Raw genomic sequence first — 19,826 nt, 5'->3', positions numbered from 1 at the left:
CTACATTTCTTTTGACACTTAGAAGTATGCCTGTCCCTTTCATTAATGTCTTAGAGTTTCATGGATTTTTTGTTGTTTTGTTCCAATTTTACTATTGGATGATCAAACATTCTTAAAATTTGTCAATAATTGTGACTAAAGGAATATTATTGTTTTGAAACCAATTTGTTATCTATGTGTCACTCAGAAACACCTGCACTTGGGGGCTGGAATTGTGGCTCAGCAGTATTGTGCTTGCCTAGCACGGGCGAGGCCCGGGTTCCTTCCTCAGCACCACATAAAAATAAAGGTTTTGCGTTGTGTCTATTTACACCTAAAAAATAAATATTAAAAGAAAACAAACAAACACCTGCACACTGTCCCTTCCATGCAGGAGCCTATGAGACTTGAATTACAATCAAACCAACAATTTACAGTTTGAAAATTGTTATGCCAAGGTTGTTTCATTATTTAAAAACAGGAAATAAATTCATACAAGCACACCACAGTTTTAATATAAAAATATCATTATTAATAAAAATAAAATAATCTTCAGGAGAATTAAAGGAAGATAATTAAAATGCATATAATTAAAGCAATATTATATTTTCTCCATATTTCATCATTTTGTACCTTGAGTTACAGGGGATGATGTAAAGTAATGGATGGATATTGCCCCAACCTGCCAGTGCTTATTTAAAAATCACTGAGATTGACAAATGTCTGAGTTATGTGAGATGGAAGTGGTGGTATGTAGGGACTCTATATACAAACTTCCCCAATCCTCTAAGTTATTTTTTTTAAAAAAGATTAAAATATATAATTAAACCTTTTTTCTTTATAGTTTCTTTTTTCTTTATAGTTTATGATCTTGGACAGACTCATGATCTTGATATTAGTTATTATAAGCAACTCTAAATTGATACGTATGATACATATGCCCTATTAAGAAACATATGCCTTATTAATTTTCTTCTATGTAATATGCCACTGGTAGTATGTGACCCAGAGTGCTATTTTATAGAATAATTTTGTCAATTGCTAATTCTTTTTTTTTACTATGCATTATTTGAATAGATTTCCAAGACTCTTGGTAGTATTTTAACATATATCAGCTATATGTGGAGTGCAGCTTTGAATTATTCTTATATAGCTGGATATTTCCTGTATGTACTACCAAACTTATGTATTTTAACTAGAAAATGTTGTTTTGAAATTTCTTAGGGAACGATAATACCATTATCTTAAAAGAATTGTTGTGAATCTGATTCACATTATCAGTCTTCTGACCATTTCTCTATCTAGGATTATAAGTTGTTAGAGTGAATTTGTTCTCCATTTATATTAATTTTACAGGACATAACCCTTGGAAAAATAAAATAAAATAAAAACTCTAAAAATTAAAAAGATCACGACTACCTCTAAATTTTTCTTTGAAAGAAATGTATAGATACGTACATTCATGTTCAATACCTTCACAAATTGTGTTCCATTCATTTACTTGGTGTTTAGTAACTTTTTTCCACATGTTCAAAGATGATTCAAGATGAACCTTCTCAAAGAAAGACTGGACCAGTTTGGTACCCCATCAATGTAGGACTCTCTAGATCCACTTAGATAAAATACCTACTCCAAGCAAAAACTGAAAATTACATCAATTAGAAGGGGAAAATAAAATTCAGACTTCAGTTTCTATATTAAAATTGTTTAAAACAATGATTATTATGACTTTTCCAGGTGATAGTTTTTCACATTGCTTTTGAAGTTTTCCCAGGTGACAGTTTTGCACATTGCTTTTGGAGTGTGTTAAGAAGTGTAACCAATAAATTAATAATTTAATGCTTAAAAATAAGTTAACCTATGAAATTTAATACATTTTAGTACATTTTCTGGTTAATACAGTTTTGATTTCATATATTATTAAAAACAACAGGAAAGTTCATTTGATCTAATCATTACTCTGTTAACTACTTTTTTTAATATTTATTTTTTAGTTGTAGTTGGACACAATACCTTTACTTATTTATTTTTATGTGGTGCTGAAAATTGAACACAGGGCCTCACATGTGTTTTTTTGTACTCTACTGCTAAGCCATAACCCCAGCCCCTCTGATAACTACTTTTGGAATAATACTTTATTCCAAAACAAGTTGCAAAAAAAAGTGTTTTACAAGTACCACATCTTCATCTCTTACATGTTTTTACAAATATTACCTGGAGAGAGAAATATCAAAACATAAACAAAGGAATTGGCTGCCAATCCAATCCATATTGTTACACTATGCTGCATTTCTATTTTTCCCCTGAACTGTTTTCTACCATGAACTGCTACATTTAAAGTGTATTTTGTATTTTTTAAATTTCTTTGTTTAAATTTGATTAAAAATAGACGTGTAAGGGATTTTGTTTCTTATCAAACTTTTCTGAAAAAATTATTATCTGAGTCATACAAGCACACACAACACACACACACGAATCAACTCTAAGTAGCATCACTTCTTACACAAGATATATAAAATGAAAATATTCTCAGTTTTAAATGTGTATGTTCAATCTTATCTATCTAGAAAATGCTATGCATAACACCTAAGCAAATGAAATCATAAAATTCATAATCATGTTTGTATGTTGACCTTTAGCCTTCTTCCAGTAATTGAACACATTTTCAAGATATTTAGGTTCAAATTTAAGTAGTTAGCTTTCAGCACATGTTAACTTTTAGCAATTATTGGTCAACTATAACATTTATGCTCACAAATTTAAGAAAAAAAATGATCTGTGAGTCAACAATGAGGATTTCTTCTATTTTTATTTGTATTGAACAAAAAAGGAGAAGAAAACCCTGCAGTTGCTCCTGGATTTTAGAGGTGATTATAGCAAATGTTGCGCTATAAGCACAATTAAAGGCATTTACCCAGTTTTTGCATAATGATAATAATTAAGAAAAATTTATTTTAAAGGCTGCTTAAAAGTTAATTTTCACCCAGGTGCAAACTGACGCCTATAATTTGCCTTCCTTCAAAGGAGTTCTGGTTGTGGCAATGTACAAAATCATCTCCACAGACAGAATCCGGGCTAAAACAGAATTTTGGGTTTTTAATTCTAGTTGGTAATGGTGCTTAAATGTGTGATAGAAAAAAAAAATGAATGGACAGTCATCACAAACTTATTTTCTTAAGAATAGGGAAGACATTTTCATATTATTTGTTTGAGTAATTAAATTTTATAAGCCTACTGTCAGAAACGTTATTTACATCACATTCACAACAGCCTCAAAGCATAATTCCCTTGTATCCCCTCCTTCTACCAGCTTAAAAATCAGTGTGATTTCTTTGATCAACTCTAACCCATAATTTATTCTTCCTCTTTCAATGATCTTAATGCTACCCCTTATCCAGATGAAGCTCTTCATACTTCCTCATAGAATATCCAAGTAGAAGATGTTATGCTTTAATAATCTAAAACTAAATCAAATGAGAACAAAATACTATATGTAAATCCAATAACAATTTTCTAATTCAAGTAATTTTACTTTAAACTGAAGTTAATAACATTAAAAAGTAATTCATTTTGGAAATATATGTAATTTATTTAAAACTGACACTGGCTTAAAAAGTAATTCATTTTGGAAATATATGTAATTTATTTAAAACTGACACTGGCTAAGTTCGCATATGTTTTCACACATGAGTATTTTTTTACCTATAAAATGAAATATTTACAACCCTTAATATTTGTTTCCTATATACTATTTCAGAAAGCTAATGTAGATTCAAATAATTTTCAATTCTCTTTGAAATGTATAAAATTACATTTATAATCCATTTTTGAATTACATGAACAGCATTTATTTTATATAACATAATTTTTATAAATTTATTGGAAATATTTATTAACGTTTTGTATGTAAAACCAAGTCCAAACTCTATGAAAATAAATGGGATTCCTTCTTTAATGGAGTTTTCTTTTCAAAGTAGAAAATCAGAATATAAGAATAAGTGAGTGATAACTAACTTTATACTGGAAATGCTAAAAATAAAGTAGATATGAATTATGACAAAATAGAGAGCAACGTATGAGGTATGATGAATCACATGATGTGATCTTACATTTCCTCTAAAGGGCATGAACTTTCAGCTAACACTTACAGAGTATTCAGGGAGGAGTATTTTGCAGGTAGAATATTTTAGATTTTAGACCAAAATAGAGAGAAAGAGAGAGGGGCAGGGAGAGGGGGCTGTGGCGCGAAGAAACGAGGTAGAAGGGGCGTCAGGGTACTGGAGGGCAGAGGAAGGGAAAGGATATCAAGGAAAGGGAAATGGGAAGGCCAGAAGGCAGAAAGAAGGAAAAGATAAAAGCAAACTCTAGCTTGAGGCACTGACACAAGAAACTTTGGATTCCTTGAGAAACTGCAAGCCACTTAGTGTGATTAGAATGTACTGAATAAAAAGAGAAGAGTCTGCACATTCTGAAGCTGGAAAGAGCATGAAGCAAGATGTCATGCATGGCCCTTAGAGGAGTCTTACTTTGACATGCAAGTTTAGAATAATCCATTCTGTTGTAGGAAAGAAGAAAATATGAATTTGAAAAAACATAAGAAATGGCATCTAGCAAATTTACAAAAGATTGAAAAATAATTTCTATTTTATTCTGAATGAAAGAAAAAATGTATGATAGACAATAAAAAACATTATGTGACCATATATATTTTTAACATCCCTTATTCTGTTTCTTATGTGGAAAAATTAAGATAATGGGAAAAAAAGACAACATAGATAACATTTAGAAGAATGCAGTAATATCCAGAGAAAGAATTATTTATTTGTTATGCAATTCTCTGGGTTTGGCTTTTACTTTAAAAAGAAAACAAAACTTATAACATAGGCTCCCCAACACTGGGTCATTTAAATTGAGGGGGGTATGAGAGTGAAATCAATGTACCCCTGATTTCCAATCTGACAGAAGCATTTTCATTAGCTCAGTACACAAGAAAGCATTTCAGTGTAAATAATTCCATGCCCCTGCAAGAGTCAGCAACTGTTGTTGTTCCTGCCCATTGTCACATGTGTATTTGCCAAAAGTACCCCAGAACTACACTCCCCATTAGCAATGTAGGATTTTTTTTCAAAATCTGTAAGTCTGCCCAAATACATCTTTTTGGAAAGACTGGATGGGTGCAAAAGTGAAATATTCCAACCACAAACTGTCTCTTCAGCAGTGGTGGTGTGTCCCAAATACTACCAATGTCATATGTAGACCAGTCCAAATAATGCAATCATCAAAGACACATTGTGACAATCAGATTATCTTTTTGAGATTTCTGGGCCTTCTGAGGCAAGAAAGTGTCATTAGGGGTTCAGAATAAAAAAGTCAGCAACCTTGATCAAATTGTAATTACTAATTGTAAGAACAAATAATTTCTAATAATTGCCCCACCAAGAAAAAAAAAAGATTTGCTGTATTTTAAAAGGGTATGTATGTTCAAATTTATATGTATATACATGGTAATGATGCTTAGGCAGACATTAAATGTGGACGAGAAGGAGAATATGTCTAACAAATCAACTCACACTATTACTAAGTCATAAGATACACTATGTAGCTTTTAGAATAAATATCCTGTGAATTTTTATTAGCAAAATAAGACTTTTATCAAAGTTCAAGCAAGTATAAAAATAGACAAACAATTTATCTGAGTGTGCAGGTATTTTATAACTTTTAATAATAATAGTTTTGAAAAACTACTAAAGAAGACAAAATCAAATTTACATATTAAAGTCATAATGTAAGGCAGGATTAACACAGAAGATGCAATCATAATATTTGCAATAACTTGTGACTTGAAATATTAAGAATATTTTTTTCTTCCTAATATTCTGTTTTTTAGATTTTCTATTAAAAATGGTAATATATTCCACTTTGAGATTTGAAAAAAAAAATATGTTGTATTGAACTCAACAAAGACTTTATTCACATTTTCCTGTGTTTACTGTCTAGTGTTATTCTAAACATGACTTTTCATATCCCCTATGTTCCATAGTGACACATAGTATGTGTTGGAATTTTCATATGATTTTATGTGGCTAAATTTCTGTATGTATTTTTCACACACAGTGTGAACTATCCTTAAGGTGATCTTCTTTTTGAAAATTATGTTGAAATTCAATTCATATATAAAATATATATGTATAATTCTTCATTATTCTATGTATAAATGAATTTTTTTCAAACCAAGTACTTCAGATTATTTCATAAACAGAATATCACCAGCATCCCAGAAACTATCCCCCCTCATTTATTCTTTTTTTAAATTAGTGGCATCCCCAAACACAAATAAAATGTGAAAATGCCAAAATATAATTTTAGTGTTCCACTAAATTTAACCAAATCCAGTGCTGCCAGAGTGACTGTCTTCCAGCCATGATACACAGAGTTATCCCCACTAGCAACAAGTGAGAAGAGATATAACAGGTGATGCTCTTAATCTCTCTGAATTCAAGGTCTGTAATAAGTTGCATTCTAGCTGAGAACCAAAAAGACAATGCAGAGTCTCACTTATATCAAATACAGAATTACAGCACCTCCTGTTTGCTTGGCATCCCTTTTCCTCCTCCAACAGTTACATTCTTACTTCCCTTACCTATTCAGTCTTGATTATATGAAGTGACTTCTACTTAATTGCATTCATCTAATTACCATCTCCTCATTTAATAGAATCATCCAGAGGCTTCAAATTTCATAAGAAACATTAAGTCATTGCTTGAAGGTTTGGTTTAGCCATCATCTCAAAACATACATGTGTACCATACTCATTCAATTTAATCACATTTTCTCATTTCTTTCACTTCCAAGAAAAATCTAAAATAACTATAATTCTCTGTATTTATAATGTTTCAAAACGTTTTTATTTACTTTTACTTATTATTTTTAGTTATATGCAATATCAGGATACACCCTGACACAGTTACAAAAGTGTGGAACACAACCCATTCCTTCAGTCTCCAGCAGTTCCCTCCACATCCCTCCCCAAATCTCTTCTCTTCACTCTACTGATCCCTACTCAATCCATTTACAGTTTACTTCTTACATTTTTGTAGTAAGTATTCTGTGGATGCATCTGATGCAGGAACTCACCATGACACATCAATTCATTATGTGCATACAAAATTTTGCTCAGAGTCATTCCACTGTTTGAAAATTTTGCTGTCCCTTCTTCCTCCTCCTTAATTCCCTTTGTCTACTGATCTTTCCTCTATTTTGATTAAATTCTCTCTCCATTTTTCTTTCTTTCTCTCTCCATTTTATCTGCCCCTTCCATTTTGTATTAACTTCCACATATCAGAGAAAACATTCAACATTTTTTTTGGGGGGGACCAGCTTATTTTACTTAGCAAGCTACTCTCAAGTTCCATCCATTTACTGGCAAATACTATAAAGCCATTCTTCTTTATGGCCAAGTGTATATTTGACACATTTTCTATTTATCTGTTGAAGAGCCCTAGGTTGGTTCCATAGCTTTGCTATTGTGCATTGTGCTGCTATTAACATTGATGTGGCTGTAGTATCATCACTGTAGTATGCTGATTTTAACTCCTTTGGATATATCTTGAGGTGTGGGTCACATGATGGTTTCATTCCTAGTTTTTTGAGGCATCTCCATACTGCTTTACAGAGTAGTTGCACTAATATGCAGTTCCACCAACAATATGAGTATATTTTTCTCTCTACATCCTTAAGTTTCCCTAATTGTTAGAGATGCTGAACATTTTTTCATGTATGGGTTGACCATTTGCATTTTATTTTTTGTTGTTTCAAAATTTTTCCCTGTTTAGTGTCTGTTTAGTTCTTTGGCCAATGTATTGATTAGGTTATTTGTATTTTTGGTGTTAAGTGTTTGAGTTCTTTGTACATTTTGGATTGTAATATCCTCTTTGAGGAGTAGTTTTCAAATTGAACTCTCATATTTACTAAATTTATTATATTTGATAAGACTTTAAAATTTTTAGGACTTAATAAAATGAAGACAAAATGATTAAATCACAATAATATGTCTGGCCTGGTGCTGAATCCATAAAATATAAATCATAACTTTTATAGTTTTATTATTATTTCAGGCATATATCATTAACCTCACAAAAGTATTTGTCTTAGGCACTAATTTGTCCACCTTTTAGAAAAAGAACTACATAATTTTTATCTATGTATGATTAAACCCTACTACAATGTATAAGACTATTAATAAATAAATGCTTGGAAACTAATGAGATTTTCTCTTTATATACTCTCACATGAGGGTTTTAATACCCTCCTTTTTCTGAAAATACTAGAGGCAAGTAATTTTTGCAAAAAACATCACAATGTCAAATAACTCTACTTATTTATACTATGAGAAAAGAAAACAGAGGGGGAGGCTTGAAAAGAAAGTGACATAAGAACTAAATAAGGACAAAGCTAAGTATAAGTATATTCCTGATGCATAGGAAAGGACTAATGATACCAATTCTACTGGGATAATGTAATGAATAAAAGTGTAAATAGTAGTTTGCAATGTGCTTACTTCGCACGACTGTATTATATAATATTTCAAGTCATTAAAGATTATCATAATGACTGAATTATAGTCTTCAAAAGATAACCAGTTACACCTTTATTGATATTTTTAATTAGCAACATTATAAACTTGAGGCATTTTTGAATTGTTCTATTCTTTATCACATCTTAAACATTTTGTGGAAATAGTAAGGCAATTAAATAAAGGCATAAATAAATATGCAAATAAACAATGGTAAATATAAAAGCTTTGTTGTTGTTTTTCTGGGAATTGAATTTAGGATCTTGTGCAAGCTAAGCAAGTGTTCTATCGCTGAACCATATCTCCAGCACACTATGCAAGAATATTTTTGAACATTATTCTCTTGCTACTTTAGGGATTTAAGGGCAGAATTTGAGAGTTGGCTTTGTTTTCTTCCATACACATGTCAGATAAAATTAACATAAAGGGAGAAACAAAATATCAACAGATTAACTTTGGCAAAGGCATATTTAAATCTAGTTCAAATTAGAACGAAATAGAAAATGGGAGTCAATGATTAACAACAAATATGAAATGAAAATAATAGCTGATTTATTCTCTTTCAATGTCTCCAAATGTAGCTTGGTCTGCTTGTATAAGGCTGACTTTTCAACAAATAGTCGTGGGCCAGACATAATGACTCATGACTCTTATCCCAGAAACTCAGGAGACTGAGAGGAAGAATTGTGACTTCAAGGCCAACTTGGGCAATTTAGTGAGACCCTGTCTCAAACTGGAAAAAAAAGACCCATGGTAATATACTCCAATAAGTTTACATTATATGTGACTACTTTTTACACCTCCTCAGGGTGTGTTTATGTTACAATGCTCCTTTTACACCTCCTCAGGGTGTGTTTATGTTACAATGCTCCTGTAAATACTATATGAATAATTATTTGAAAATGCAGATATAAATTAAATGTAAAATTTAATATATACTAAATTAGTATTTTACATAGTATTATTTACTAGATTTAGATTTTAACATAAATCTCATCAAATTTAGATTTTAAGCACTATAGGTATACTTATTTGGAAATTATAAAGCAGTAAACTCCTTCCAAATACTCTGAAGTTAATTACACTGAATATAAAAAAATGAAAAAAAAGATTATATTTTAAATATTTTTCTATCTATATTTGTTAGTCATGCAAAATAATATCAAAAGCTCTTTTTAAAAACTTCATGAGGAAAAATATATGTGTGTATAAATTTTGCATTTGGAAAAATTTTCACAACTACATGATGTACAAGTAGCATCGACATGTATATTATGTGTACCCAGTAAAAATGACTTTCAACATTGGAGCACTGTACTGTTATAATTTCTCTTTTAATTCCATGAATGAAAAGTTGTTTACGTATGTAAAAGCCATTTTCACAGTACTATTCAGAATGTTACATATTATCTTGCCAAAATCATGTTAAATGATTTTGCTAGAAAATCATTTTGCTAGAAATTGAAAACTCAGTGTATAAAGTCATCCCATGACAGCAGCAAATCTTAATTACAGCCTAATTTCTAATTCCTGGACACTTTAGGTTCTTACATCTACTGGAACATTTCCACATTTTTCCCTAATTTATTTTTTATTGGTCCAGAAAATCTTCAGTTTACTAATTCCCTTGTGTACATTTAGCATTTGAATAAACATAATCTCCATTAATGTTGCAGTTTCAGTACTATCCAAAATAAATGTTTCATGAAAAAAAAAAACAATAACCAGAAAACAACATAAACCAAAATGAAAATACGTGAAAGCAAATTATCTTTTAATTTATTTACAGTTTTACATATTTTGTTTTAAATAACAGTTTCCTCCTGATTTCCCACATCTCTGTTCATAATAAAGGCATTCCATTACAGGTAATAGGCACATAAATGTCTTTAAATGTTAAGACTCATTGTAATTACCTGTCACTATTTGTTAAGCATATGCAACTCAATTAACATGTGGATTTAAGATACATTAAATATAAGTGGAAACAATGCTTTGCCTTCTGGTAAGACTGCCTCAGGAGTAAAGAAACAGTAAAAAACAGGGCCAAATTTTAATACTTAAAATGTCCTGTGAAGGTTTTTCTCTAATTCAGCTTTTACTGGCCTTCATTGAAATTAACCAGTGTGTGTGTGTATGTGTGTACGCATTTCTTCCAAAGTACAAAAACATACAGCTACAAAATCAACTTTAAAGTTGATTTCTCTATAAAGTTTTCCCTGATTGATGTTTTATTTTTTTATTCTCATATGACAGGTTATGGTCATCATTTCTTCTAGGCTCCCAAATATACGTAGTATATTATATTCAAGTATATTTTGTTATACTAGTTCATATACCATCTCTCATGCTATATGTACTTCTTGCCTGTATGTTTTACTACATAGAAGTATTCTAGATATTTATTGAAAGCAGGGATAGAGCCTTAATCACTTTATATCTAGAGTGATGCTAAATGATTATGGAACATTACAAAGTTTCAGTCTATAGAGACACCACCACTGTAAGAATGTACTTGTAGGGATTATTATTATTATTATTATTATTATTATTATTATTATTATTATTTCAATTGGGAATGTTAAAGCTAGAGTTGCTAATATGAAATCATTGTCTATCCACCATTGTATAATTCATGTAAATTATTTTTCTTGCAACTAAAACATAAGGAAAAGTCCAATTTTAAAAGACTGAACTCGACTGTCATTTAGTAGGTGTTAACAGAAGTGATCACTTCCATCCACTTTAACTCAGTTCACGTAAGGGTACTAAATTTATGCAGCTGAAACAGACTACTGGGAAATGCTGAGCAAAGCAAGCCGTTTTATGGCTTGAAGGCTATAAAAATACATCATCTGAGAAAATATCTTAAAATTTTGACAATCTTGGAGTACATATAATGGATGATCACACTGCTTCTATACGATTATTTGTGATTAATGCATTAAAACATGATGACAAGAAGTCTGACCCTGTGAAGCACTGAGAACATTATTTCTTAAAAAACTTGGAAAATAGAGATACAATTCTATTTCTCCAACTGTTTCATCACAGACAAGTAATTAAATAATTGGAAATAAAGAAAAGCAGACGATGGAGACTGTCATTTGTGGGATTATTTAATGAATTGAACAAACAGGCTGGAAGTTTTCTCAAAATACTAATAAATGTTTTCAGTATTAAGCTGAAAACAATAGACAACATAAAATCAAAATTAAACATCAATAGAATTGCCAATACCACATTTATATTCAGAATTAAGTAATGTGACAATTGAGATGATAATGAAATCTATTGATGTTTTAGTCTATCAGTGATTAAAATAACATCCTAATCTAGAAGTTTATTTGCACTGTTTATTTTCCAATTTTTTTTGCTGCTTGCATTTCCTGAAAGCATTAGTTGATTTCATGCTCAAAAAATGATGATGGTTTCATTGGCAAAATAAATATACATTATAAAACATGCATTGTATACTTCCTTTAATTCAATGAACCAAAACAATTTTCCAAATCACAGAAAATCAATTTTAAAATTCAAAATAAAGATAAATTAAAACATATCAATTTTATTAATTATCAAAAATATGTAATTTATAAACAGCACTATTTAATAAAATTTAATTAAAAACATGATGAAAGACATGAACATAAATATCCAAGGAATCAAAGAACTCCAGGTTTGAAGACCTCAAAAAAACTGCACATAAAGACATATTATAATCAACTCTTGGAAGACAAAGACAAAATAATGATTTTGAAAACAATAAGAAAGAAATGAATTATCAGATACAGGGGACCACAGCAAATCTATCATTGGAAATACTGAGCAAACTGTCCAGTATATCCAAAATGATAGTAGTAAAAATATAGACCTTCCAATCAAGAGTTTTTCATACAAAAAAAGTGTCCATCAAAAGTGAGGAAGATATTGAAATTTTTCCAAACAAAAACAAAGAGAAATGTGGTATCATAAGAACTCCTTTGCAAGAATATACTAGCCATGAAGGTGAAAATGAAGAAACTAGACACAACCCTGAAGTGTGAGAAGAGATAAAGATCTCAATAATTCTATCTACAGGAACAATTACAAAATGCCCAATTATTGTAACCATGGTTTACAACACTATTTTTGTTTCTTAAGTGATTTAAGAAATGCATAAATATTTTAAATTAAATTATTTATCTGAAAGTTATAATTATTGAAATTGCACTTAGAACTCTACATTTTGTTTTCTGTATAATTTAAGAGAATGATTCACAAAAATATTTATAATTTTGGACATATAATATATAGGCCTGTAACTTTGTGAAATAAATAATTGAAAGGAGTATCGATGATGTTACGAATGAGCAGAATTTTTTAAAAAGAAAATAATTACAGAATATAGAAAACTGAACATGAGAATATAAAGAAGACAGGATATAATCAAAAAATAAGTTTCATTTCAATATATCCACCAAATCCAAAGTAATGTGTTGGTCAACTTTATGTGTCTATGACCAAAACACCTGAGAAGAACAATATCTAGCAGGCACCCCTAGGTTTAATGGCCAGTACTAATAAATAAACAGCAAAGTTCAAGAATAACATTTATACAAACATAATATACATGAAAATGATCAATAATCATGTTAAAAGATGTTTAACATTACTAATCATTAGATAAATGCGAATCAATATTTCAATGACATACTATCACACATAAATTTAGATGAATACCATAAAAAATGTTTGTGAAGATATGCAGAAATTGGATTACTTGGGCATTGTTGGTGGGAATGTAAAACTGTATAGCAGGTATAAAACATAAAAAAATTACATAATCCGGAAGCTTCACTTGTAAGTACATACCCAAACAAATAGTAAGGAGGAGCTCAATGAGATGTTTGTATGAACATATTCATGCATAGCACGTTTGACATCAGATAAAAAGTGGAAGGAATGCAGTCATCTATAACAGGTGAATGGACAGGGAAAATGTGGAATATATACACACAGCAAAATATTACTAAACCTTGAAAGGAAGTTCAGATACATGCTATAACATTAATGAACCATGAGTACGGTATCCAAGGTGAACTATGCCAATCACATAAATGCATATACAATAACATAAAAACATACGATTTCATTTATATAAGTTATTTAAAGTTACCCAAATCCTAGAAGCAGTAGAATGGTGCTTGACAAGGGATAAGGGTAGGGGAATGTACAGTCAGTGTTTAATGGAGTTTCAGTTTCATGAGATGAAAAGAGCAAGGGTAATAAATGGTGGTGATGGTTACATAATGATATGAATGTACTAATATCAGTGAACTGTATAATTCAAAATGGTTTACATTTTGAATTTTTGTTATTTGTATTTTACCACAATGAAAAAGTTGAAAAGTTGACAATACCAAATCTGGGTAAAGATGAGAAGAAAATGACACAATTATTAGTCCTGTGAGTGTATAAGTCTGTTTTCTTCTATTATAACAATATACCTGTAATTCAAGTTTTACAGTCTCCTGCATGGAAGAACAGCGTCTGGATGTTTTGAGTTTTGGAGAACAACTTAGTTTTAAAACAATAATATTCTTTTACAAAGGAAAAAGTTTCATTTAACTCACAGTTTTGAAAGCTGTAATTCCAAGATTACACTTCATCATTATGGCTGACTAGTTAGAGCCTCATTGTGGCATGATAGCATCAAAATTGCATAAATAAGAGATCACATGATGGTACAGGAAACCAGAGAGTAGAAAGAGACCAATCTTGTCTTTTTATAATAACAAATTCTCACAGGAACTAATAACTCCAGGATATCAACATTAACCTCTTCTGAGAGAAGAGCCCTCAATCACCTAATTACATCCACAAGGACCCATCCCATAAAGTTTCTAACACCTCTTAATTCTGCCAAAATGTGGACTAAGTTTCAATACGAGTCCTCAGAAGACATGCTCAAATCATACCCAAACCATAGCTTTTAAATATATAATTAAATTCAAATTTATCAGAAGATAAGTAAACAATGTTTTAAGGAATATATAAGTATTAAATATTTTGTTTAGGAAATTACTAAAATATGAAGAACGGAAGAAAAACATTATGAATATTTTCATTTTAAACCTAATTATAACACTAAATGTCAGAAACAATGTAAGTATCAAACAAGTTGAAGTTTCAAAAGTTAAAGTGTATCAACCAAATTAAGCATTTGATACATATGTACAGTTTTTTTGAAAATTGTATAACAATAGGCAATTTATTGTTTTAACTTTTCAGGTCAAAAACTAATTTTCTTTAATAGGTAAATCTATGAATTTTGACAAATACACAAACTCAAGTAACATAGTCTACCACAACTAAGATGCAGGACAATTCCATAATGGTATTTTGATATTCAACCACTCCACAGATCCTTGAATCTTAGAAACCAGTAGTTTTTCACTGTCATTATGTTAATCATGAGGATGGCAGGAAGTCACATGAATGGTATCATATAATAGGTACACTTTTGAATACTTTTATTCATCACAATAAACTTGAAATTCATTCACATCAGTGTGTGTATCAAGAAATATTCCTCATTTTAAGTAGTATTCCAATGTACTAGAACTCAGTATTCATTCAGTAAAGAATATTTCATGTTTCCAGTTTTGATATACAGATAAAGTCTTTGTATGTATGTATGTATGTATGTATGTACATATTTGCATAGTGTAGTGTGTGTGTGTGTCTGAACATAAATTTATAAATGATCATATTTTTGTATAAATACCTGAAAATGTGATAGATGTTTCATGTGGTTAACTATATGATTAAATCACATAAAAATTCTAAGATGATTTCTAAATTGGTAGTATTATTTTACATAGTCTGTAGGATGGATTTTTTATTTTAAAAAATAATTAGAAACATGATTTTAAAAAATATAAATCAATTTAGATATTCAATACTTATAGCTTGCATTTATTTATTTATTGCAAAGCTAATCCACAATATTCATAGGTCTTATGAAAGGCTAGTAAAAGACAAAAATACTTTGAAGCTATTTCAGTAAGGTGGTCTAAACGATCTAAAGGCATTGGTAACTAATCATAAACAATGGCAAAGAGGGGAAACCATGTGCTATTTCTCTATTATACTAGTAATTATTTTCCCCAGGTGTATTATGTTATATTCATATTTGCTAGTATTAATTGTGCTCATGTATTTTAAGCATATTTTAATGGAGGTAGGCATCTCTTATCAGTTTACTTGAACTTACTTTAATAATGCTGAATATTGTAGCCACTTGTTTTCCAATATAAATAATTAACTTTGCCATTTCAATAAAAAATGAGTGAGTCAATTCTTGTGGTAATAATAATATAAGCAAAAGAAACATAAACCTCCATATATAAAACACTATATATTTCAATATTGAACACACAATCAAGTATTTCATTATAATTATTTTTCACCAAAGTATCTTGGCATGAAAGTGCTTGCATATTTATTTCATTTCAGAAGATTCATTTCTCTGATGTTACACTACTAAAGTTTATTTTCTGTCTTGGTTTATGGAATGAAAGAATGGAACATCCTTCCAATTATAATATTTGATAAGTATTGTAGTCAGGTCAATCCAATAAGCCTAGAGGAAAAGACTGGCCATCTGCCTCCGTGAAATTAAATACTGCACCTAAATGTGTTCATTGTACAATATCACTGATTCAAGTACACAGGCCAAGATTCTGCTCAAATACTTATCTTGTGGCTGATGAATAAAATTGACTTTAGATGTTCAATTTTCTGAGAGGGAATCACCAATTCTTATTACATCTTATTCTATTCATTATCTTGATCATTTCAGTATTATTTTTATGATTCATTTTCTATTCTTATCTTGAAATAGAAATTATATAATTTTGAAGCGGAAAGTGATTTTAAAATGATAAAACTAAAGGGACAAAAAAATAAATGTCTTCTTTTATTCACTTTTCTGAAACTGCATTGTTTTATTTTTGAATTGAATCTTATGTAAGGATGACTAGAAATATACACTGTTAGTTCTCTTCTAAATTAGCTCACATCTATTTTGTAGTTGAATGTGTTCCAATGGTTTGATTTTTGTTTTAAATTTACTTTGAGTGAGAGAGCTATTCAAACAAAAAAATCAATCAAGCAACCAGCAAAAACTTACTTGAGCATTTACAGTCCCGGATCACAAATCTTATAGTTTGGATCTGTAATGTTCCATAAGGCCCATTTGTTGAAGGTTGGATGCTTTGGGAAAGTGGTGGAAACTTTAGAAGGAAGAACTTATTTATAAGAAGTAGGTCACAGATGTGTCTTTTGAGAGTTATTTTGTGCCCAGTCCTTTCTTTTCTCTCTCTCTGTATTCCCAGGCCCACCATGAGATAAGCAGCTTGGGTCCACCACTACTTTCTGCTTCACCAAAAGCCTAGTAAAAATGAATCCAACCAACCATGAGCTGCAACTTCTGAAATCATGAGCCAAAATAACTCTTTCCTTCCTCAAAGTTGATATCTGTCAGGTATTTTTGTCATAGCAATGAGAATCTAAATAAAATATCGAGTAACATTTGTTTCACTGACACACACTCTTGGGAAACTTCATTAAATCACAATCTTGTCCTACACAATGGAGTCACATCATTAGTAGAAGCATAATAAAGACCTCTTGTTGACAATACTTAAATATATCACACAATGTTATTTATTAACTAATTTTGAAAAATATATGCTTTTATTATTTCTTTAATTTTTTTTCAAAATATATCTGCATGTGAAATAAATATTGATTAACACTAAAGGAATTTTAACATAGAAATAATCTTTAGAACCGTTTCAAAATAGAATTTAAAGCATTTGCATTGTGATTTTCTTAACATTTTAGGTAATTGTTATAGTTTAGATATAGGTGTACCACAAAAACTCCCATGTGAAAAAACGCAAGAAAGTTAAGAGGTGAAATTATTTAAAGTTATGAGAGTCTTAACCCAAGCAGTGTATTCATCATTTGAATGGATTAGCTGGGTGTTAACTCAAGGGAACTGGAGGAAGTGGGTCTTTGGAGGCATGACTTTGGGCATATATTTTGTCCCTGTGGAGCAGAGTGTCTCTTTATGCTCCCTGGTGCCATGTCCAAAACTGCTTTCCTTCTCCACACCTTTCCTCCAAGATGTTGTGCCTTCCTTCTGGCTTATACCAGCAAAACTGGCCATCTATAAACTGACACCATCATTTTTTGGTACTGGGGACTGAACCCAGGGGCACTTGATCACTAAGACACATCCCCAGCCCTTTCTAAAAATTTTATTTAGAGACAGGATCTCACTGAATTGCTTAGGGCTTCATCTAGTTTCTGAGGCTGGCTTTGAACTCCCCAACTTCCTCTCTCAGTCTTAGAGGCCACTGGGATTACAGGCATGCACCATCACACCCAGATGGACTGAAACCTTTGAAAATATAAGTTCCCAATAAAATTTACTGCATTTAAAATTGTTTTTGTTATGTCTTTTTATGAGACTGGAGAAAAATATGACTAAAACAATAAGAAAAATTAAAAGTTATATTTTAATTCTAATACCATAGGAATCATTCTTTTGCTTATGATCATTTTGGCTCATGATTTCATTTTTAATCTATTAATATCTATATGCACTTTTCAAAGAAAAATAAAATCATACCCTCAACTGTACCCACAATTTTAAGGGATTTGAGAGTGCTAAAATCTATTCATATATCTCAGTAGGCTTAGCTTCAAAATTCCTGCCTTAATTAAATTTAAAGTAGAAAATATCATGCCTTAGGAAGTCTGACATTCATTTTAAATATCTAAAAATTATTCACTATATTCAGACAATCAGCAGCTATAGCTGATAGTCTTTAAAGTTGTTAATGTTGCTACTTCTTGAGGAAGTAAGAAAAAAATCCTCTTAACCAGTCCTTGTTCAAAGGCAAAACATAGCAAAATGAATATTCAATAATACCTTAACTCTTGCATTGTAAGAATGGATTTTTAACTGAAAATGTAATTCTCTTTGGGGGGAGGTATATTATATTATACAAAACTCACATTAGAAGTATTTTCACATGATTTTTTTTTTTCGATTTGAGTGACATGTGTAATGTGTGTGGACTTAAGCCAATTAAGGATACACTTTAAGCAGTTTTGATATGGCATAAGAAAGGAACAGCTGGTTGTCAGCAGTGTTTACTGTGACTTTAACATACAACAACAGCTACAGAATTCAGAGTCTTAATGAAAGAGAGGCTTTAAATCTGCCTGTGGATAGTACTACAAATGTTTTGGGAATATCTCAGTAATTTGTTCTCTTCTAAGGAAAACAAAATTCATCTGAGATTCCATTGCCTGAAAGAAGTCCATATAATGCAAATATTAACAAACTCTTCAGGCTCTTTGATCACTGGCTTTCTTTGTTCTATTTTTCAATTCTTAAGTGCTACATTATTAGATTGGAGCAAAGGGAATAAATTCTTACATTTGTTTGACAGAAAGACTACTGGCTCCATCAATCTGTATTTCTTCTGTCCTGCTTCCCTTGAAATTTTACATAGTAGTATCCCATGCATTTACTCGGTTTTCATAATCAATATGGGAGGATATAGAACACAATGAGCTGATACACAAGAGATTGTGTGAGCATAACTCAAAGTATTTATTTGTCAATAGAAATGTGGTATTAGAACTAAATTGGAAATGGTCTGGGAACTTCAAAGCTGAAGAGTAGAATAATCTAAGTCATCCAGTATCAGAAGGAAGATGCCTGTGTGATAGCAATTTAAACATAATGAATGATTAGAGAAGGAAAGATGCTGGGAGCCATTAGCCAAGTAGGTATGACAATTTCCTTGCCAGCATACCCCATGTTGCTGACATTTTGCAGTGACATTGAATGTAGGTGACCTTGCTCAAGGACCAGGGCGGATTAGGGTGTTCCTGGTTTAAGATAATCGGGTTTAGGGCGTTCCCAGTTTAGGTTCCAGGTTTAAGGTTTAAGATTATTCCTGCTGGGAATAGGGCGTATCCTGCTGCCTGAGTTCCCCTTGAGTTCTCACAGGATTCAGACAGTATTTTTTGGGAGACAGAAGCCCAGTGGAAGTGGATTTGGGCAGAGAACGTGGATTTCCCCAGAACGTGATTGTAGACGGCTGGTGTGAGTTCGGGAATAAAGAGTTGCTATTTGAATTACAAGCTGTGAGGTGGCTTGTGATTGTGTGCCCAGCCAGACTGCGGCATTTGTGCCCACCCAGAC

The 19,826-nt window shown here is 31.0% G+C and overlaps 1 protein-coding gene across 1 annotated transcript in view; it reads left to right on the top strand.

Annotated features, from left to right (window-relative positions):
- The window catches only part of Tecrl (trans-2,3-enoyl-CoA reductase like), a 105,184-nt gene extending 87,983 nt beyond the window's left edge, over nucleotides 1–17,201 (top strand). The window contains exon 12 of the mRNA XM_058574033.1: nucleotides 16,933–17,201. Within this exon, the coding sequence (XP_058430016.1) occupies nucleotides 16,933–16,943 (11 nt within the window). The 3' untranslated portion in view covers nucleotides 16,944–17,201. The remainder of the gene's footprint in view (nucleotides 1–16,932) is intronic.
- The last annotated feature ends 2,625 nt before the right edge of the window (nucleotides 17,202–19,826 follow it).

Source organism: Marmota monax, unplaced genomic scaffold (genome assembly GCF_021218885.2).
Source record: "Marmota monax isolate L192 unplaced genomic scaffold, Marmota_monax_Labrador192_F-V1.1 WCK01_AAM20220418_F8-fsc00132, whole genome shotgun sequence".
Classification (NCBI taxonomy): Eukaryota; Metazoa; Chordata; class Mammalia; order Rodentia; family Sciuridae; genus Marmota; species Marmota monax.
This window is presented reverse-complemented; position numbering and strand designations above follow the sequence as displayed.